The 6178-nt window shown below is 45.1% G+C and overlaps 1 protein-coding gene across 1 annotated transcript; it reads left to right on the plus strand.

Moving 5' to 3' along the window:
• Positions 1-252: 252 nt before the first annotated feature.
• LOC135373101 (uncharacterized) lies at positions 253-4399 on the plus strand. Its single transcript, XM_064606380.1, has 3 exons — positions 253-526; positions 592-4113; positions 4172-4399. Coding segments are annotated over exons 1-3 (3546 nt in total). The 5' UTR covers positions 253-525; the 3' UTR covers positions 4195-4399.
• Positions 4400-6178: the final 1779 nt, after the last annotated feature.

The following is a 6178-nucleotide window of genomic DNA, read 5'->3' on the forward strand; positions in this document are numbered from 1 at the left end:
GGGACAATGCAAATGAGTATTTAGCATTATGCAATAATTATCTGATAGCAGTTGATGGTAGCTTGTTTAGCATGTGTTTAATTTTTGAAGTCATAGCTATTTTGCTATTTGAGCAGAAATGCTGGTATCTGAGGGTTTAACACTGAGGGTAGAAATACCTGTCTGAGATGAATCAGCATTTCACTGCAATTTGTTTCTTTTAAGTAATATTATTGAAATTCCACAGCCAAAATGGGATGGTTGTGTGCCTGATCCTGAAATCAACTTGCATATCGGAATGACATGTGATGAGAGCGAACTTTGCGCTCAGGTGCGGCAATGGTGTAGGCGGACAGAGCATTACGTGAAGCTAAGGGCAAGCTGCGACCTTGAACATGCAGAGCAAGTTATTTTTAGGCTATGACGACTCCTCGCACCCGTGCATGTTGGGGCATGCAGCGAGGTCGCCGCTATATAAGTGGGGAGGATGTGTAAAGAGGCAGCAGTCTTCGCATCGCTTCGGGAGTGTGCGGAGCTCGCTTCAAAAGTAAGTATTTTTCATCCACGCTCTGTGGTGCACGATTTCTTAGTGTTTCTTCTTTTTTTTTTCAGTGCCTAGATGCGTGTTCTGCTTTTTTGATCCTCATGATATCGGGGATGATGAGCCATTGGAAGAGAATTCACCATCTTCTCCAGACATTTCACCTGCCACATTGCATGCTCACGTCGAGCGATCACATCCCTATGTGGACATTTCCTTCCTGCCTTTCTTTCAAACTGATAGCGCATTTCGAGGTATCGTCAAAGCGTTTGTGCTATTGGCATCTGTTCACGATCAGGGAGTAGAGGACTTGCGACAATATTTAATGAACCACCTCCACAATATAATTGCCATTTTGCGAGCGCAAAGGATACCCTTTAGGTTTTGCATTTGTTCTGACGTTCTAATGATGAAAGAAAATCGAGGGGATGTAACCGCACACATAGCTCATTTCATGGCGCTTGCTCGCGAAGTCCATAGCGATGGAGCTATCGCAAATACTTTGATGGATGTGATTCAGGAGTCCACCGGGCGCATTGAAAATTACCAGCGCGAGGGTAGTGGGTTTGTATCCACTGACGTCCAAAAAGTTCAAATGTGTATTTCCTCTGTGAAAACTAAAACATTTGGGTGCAATGGGGTACTTCCCACTAATTTGGCTAGTCGTAGGAATGTCCTAACAAATGTCCCTTTACCAGAGCGTAAGGAGGGCGAGTGCTTTAAATACAATACGCTCGCCCTCTTGCACCCACAAGAAAGGAATCGTTGGAAAAAATATGAAAATTATGCAACAGAGTACTGGTGGCCTAGTCACTTCCCTGTTTCATTCGCTGATCTGGACGAGTTCGAAGAGAAAAATAGGATATCTGTGTACGTGTACGCGTACGTCGATCAGGGAGTGCACGTGTCGCGACCCCCAAAACTGGAAAGCGAAAAGAAAATTCACTTATTGGAGGTTGATGAGCATTTTTTCGGAATTAAGTCCCTCGAGCGTTTGTTGACGAGAAAGAACACGCGTTTCGTATGCGAACGTTGCACTCGCTCTTTTAATGAGGAAAAGAGCATGGCGAAACATCGACGCCTTTGCGCAGACGTGAACGAAATCCTATTAGAATTTTGTGAACCCGGAGAAAATTTTGTAGAATTTACTAAAATACAGTACATGCAACAGTACAACTACGTTGTCGCGTTGGACACGGAGAGCGTACTTGCGCCCAGTGGTGATGGCATGCAGCGTCACATCACCTCTAGCTTTTGTGCCGTGCTCGTGCGTACCCACGACTCAAGGGTGTTGCGCATCAGGACGCACCATGGGGAAGATGCTGCGAGGCAGTGCGTGAAAGCATTGATGGAAATGCGGGATGAGATGATCGCCCTGAACGCTTGCCCCGCCGCAATGGTGCTGAATGATCAGCAATGCGCTGAGCACAGAGCTGCTACCCACTGTGCATACTGTAAACAGGAGTTCACCGAAGATCTACCTCGTGTCCGGCATCACGACCATTCAAAGCATTGTAGTGCGGGCGAGACAAATTATATCGCGACATTGTGTAACCCCTGTAACGTCGCGTGCACGACGAGGGAAAAATTGCCGATCATGGTACACAATTTGTCCTACGATTTGGCCGGACTGCTGCGGGAATTTCACATTCTTGGGTGGAAGCGACCTCCCTTCATTGTGGCCAGCTCCATGGAAAAAATTCGTTCGTTCGAAATTGGCACCTTCCTGTTTAGAGATACCATGCAATATCTAAATTCATCGCTGGGGGAGCTCGTGGAAACCGTCAAATCCATGGGGGGTGCAGAGGCATTCCAATGTTTGAAGCAGGCATTTGGAAACGACTACGAAATTTTACTTCGTAAAGGTGTATTCCCGTACAGCCATGTCAGTTCTTTCGCGGTGTACGATGAATTGGCCTTGCCAGAAAAATCCTCCTTTCGAAATGATCTCACGGGGGAGGATATAAGTGAGGAGGACTACCAGTATGCGTTGCTCGTATTTGAACATTTTGGATGCTCAAATTTGAGAGATTATAATGCACTGTACTTGAAAACGGATGCCCTATTACATGCTGATGTGATGCAGCACTTCCGACGTCTGTGCTACGGCGCACGTGGATTGGAATTGCTTCATTGTGTTTCTCTAGCATCCTATTCGTGGCAATGCGCTCTAAATTACACGCAGGCAAAATTGGAGTTAATCATCGACGAGGACATGTACAGAACCATCGAATCGGGCGTTAGAGGTGGGCTCTGTCAGGCGAGCAGGCGTCATTTACGTGCCAATAACCCTCTGTGTAGTGGCTATGATCCCGATAAAGAGGAGGTGTACATATCATACATAGATTGCAACAATCTTTACGGATTCAGTATGATAAAGCACCTCCCAATTGGTGATTTCGAATGGGTCGAGGATTTTAGCTCCGTGGATTTTATGCGTCACCCCACTGATTCAGACGTTGGCTACGTGTATGTATGTGACTTGGAGTATCCAAAATCTATCCACGCACTGACACGGTACTTTCCCCTGGCTCCTGAGAAGATGGTCGTCCCGAAGGATTGGCTCTCGCCATTCCAGCGAGGGCTTCTCGAAGAATTAATGTATCAGCCAGCTAACAGCAAAAAGCTGCTGCTCACGTGCAAGGACAAGGTCGAGTACGTCGTTCATTATGCGCTGCTCGCACTCTATTGTAGATTGGGTATGAGAGTGACAAAAATTCACAGAATTCTAAAATTTCGCCAGGCACCATTCCTGCGTCCCTACATCGAGGACAACGTTGCCAGACGCGTTGCCTCGAGCACGACGTTCGAAAAAAATTTCTATAAACTCTCAAATAATGCGGTATTCGGAAGAACACTTTTAAATAAATTTAACATGCGGGACATTCGAGTAGCCTTCGATGAGGAGACGGCGAGTCGCCTCGGGAGTCGGGCGGAATGCGTGAGGATGGAAATTTTGTCCCCGGATTGTGTCATGTACGAAATGCGCAAAAGAAAAGTGCGATGCGATTTCCCGCTCCAGATTGGGTTTACGATTTTGGAACTGAGTAAATTAACCATGTACTCATTCTACTACGAAACCTTGCTGAGTAAGCTCACTTGTCCAGTGATTGCCTGTTACTTTGACACGGATTCTCTGATCCTCGGCCTATTCTGCAAGGACTACGAAGATCAGTTACGAGCGATCGCCGACGACCACTTAGATTTGTCTTCCTTCGACCGGGATCATCCACTGTACAGTGAAAAGAATCATGGGAGACTTGGGGCTTTCAAAAGCGAAACTGGTAGTGTACCTATCGAAGAAGTAATATGCTTGAAAGCTAAAATGTATTCCATCAAATTAGCTGGAGGAAAGCAAATTGCAAGAGCTAAAGGGGTCAAAAAGAATATTGTACGCAAGCACCTCCTCCATGAGACATACTACAATACCTTGTTCAATCACACGAGCGTATCGAACGAACAAGTATCAATCGTTGGAAAGAAACAGTGCATGTACACCATCAGAAACGTCAAAAGAAGTCTGATGGCATACGACGACAAGAGATACCTCAGCAATGACATTGAATCCTACCCTTACGGAAGCTGTGAATATGGTAAGTTTAAATGGATGATGTAAATAGTGAAGCTCATAATGTTCTTTTTTCGCTCCAGGAGATGTGCAGGAAGAGAACTGATACTTCCGTGACATGCTGTTCTCGCGTGCGGTCTGGGACTGAGCCGTGGATGGAGAAGGACGAACGCTTGGGTGATCCACACGGTACTTATGTGAAAAAACGCCATGGATGCGGGGTGGAAATGTCCAGTGTGCTGGAAGTGCCCCAGAGAGAACTACAATCTCTCTGAGAATGCCATGATGTGTCTAATAAATGTTGAAAACTATTTCCCGTGTTTTTCTATGTCCTTACTGTTCCGAAGCGTTGTCCTGGATTAACTAGAAAGCGTCCCAAGCCAATATGCAATTTGGGGGGGGGGGGGGGGGGCTTGTGAGCTGGCCCAGAAATGAATGGAATTGACCCACGAGGGACTGTCTATGTTGCGGTTGAAATTATGAAGCAATATGCAGTTGAAAGCGTGTGACCGAGTAACTAGAGAGTGGAAATGACAAATGAGTCTATCGAGCATGTATGAGAGGCAGCCAATAGGTCAACCACTAGGTTTTAGAAATGAATGGAAGTGACCACCCCCCGGACCTATGGACAGGTGAGCGATTTGGAAGCCTATGACTTAGAATTGAATAGAATAGATCATTTTGGTGTCTACGAACGAGTGAGCAGATGTTGTGGCAATGAACGGTAGCCAATCACATAGAAATTAGATGGATCACCATGAAGGGGTGGAGCCTGGATCGGTCAATCAACGTGAAGGAATGGAGCTGTGACCAACCAACCAGAGGACTTAGAAGTGGCTTGACCTAGATTTGAATTGGGTGGTGGATTAGAAATTCCTAGAACTGGATTAGAAAAAAGAGCGATTTGGAAGCCTATGAACTGACTTAGAATTGAATAGAATAGATAATTTTGGTGTTTATGAGCGAGTGAGCAAATGTGGCAATGAATGGCAGCCAATGACATAGGAATTAGATGGATCACCATAAAGGGGTCGAGCCTGGATTAGACCTGGCTTGACCTGGATTAGAAATGGCTGGTGGATTAGAAATTCCTACAACTGGATTAGAAAAAAGTGGTTGTTGTGGGGCTCGAATCTATACTACTAGCACGTGTTTTGGAATGTGGATTAGTATTCTGCAAGGCAATACATGTTTGAATTTCTCCTTCGATAGTCCCGTAGTATTTACATGTGAGCGTTGCACGGCAGACACAGTTCCGAATGGAAGCGTAGTGTTTCTACGAATTAGATACCCCTTTTTGGACCTTTGAGACACACGGAATCATAAAAAATTGGAATGCACAAGTTAACGTTTACATGGGCATTTGCAACAGCTCAAGAGAACACTTATTTGTTTGGTGTGGTGGTGACAAAGCGTGCTCATGTGATGTTAGTTCTCACCTCGACGTTCGAACAGACAGAACTCTGTCTGTATGTCAACGTTATACGTTGACATTTTGAAAACCCTTGGCAGTCATGCCTATACCTGACCCCCCTGCCTTAACACCATGCATGTGTAATTATTTAGCATATATGTCATATGCTCTTAGGCGAACATCTGAGTGCTGCGAGAGATGCTTTGGAAAATTACAGTATTCGTTTTCTGCGCTGTTCTTAGTATTCACACACAACTTGGTGTGGTATTTTTATCTTTGCGGGTCATTCGTTGATACGTGTGGGACACCAGACAGAAGCTGTCTCTCCCAGAGACCATCCATAGTGGATGCTCGGCTATGCCGCATTAGTACGGTGATATTGTTTATGTTACCTGAGGTCTGAAAATGCATACATGTCAACGTGACAAAGAAAATCCGATTGCTCGTTCTGTATTAATAAGATTAATATTAAGATAAATTTGTGGTGACAGAACTAATCAGGAAACCCGTGCGATGGGTCGATACATGGGACTTCCGTTCCGTTCTTCTTGATTAGAAGACTATTAAAAGAAAGCGTGCGGTATTTCCAACAGTCTCAGAAGAATCTAGTAATGCAACATTCATCTTTTCGATTTCGATACATTATTTCTTTCCGGCTTTCTGTCCATAAGCAAGG

This window comes from Ornithodoros turicata, chromosome 1 (genome assembly GCF_037126465.1).
Source record: "Ornithodoros turicata isolate Travis chromosome 1, ASM3712646v1, whole genome shotgun sequence".
Lineage (NCBI taxonomy): Eukaryota > Metazoa > Arthropoda > Arachnida > Ixodida > Argasidae > Ornithodoros > Ornithodoros turicata.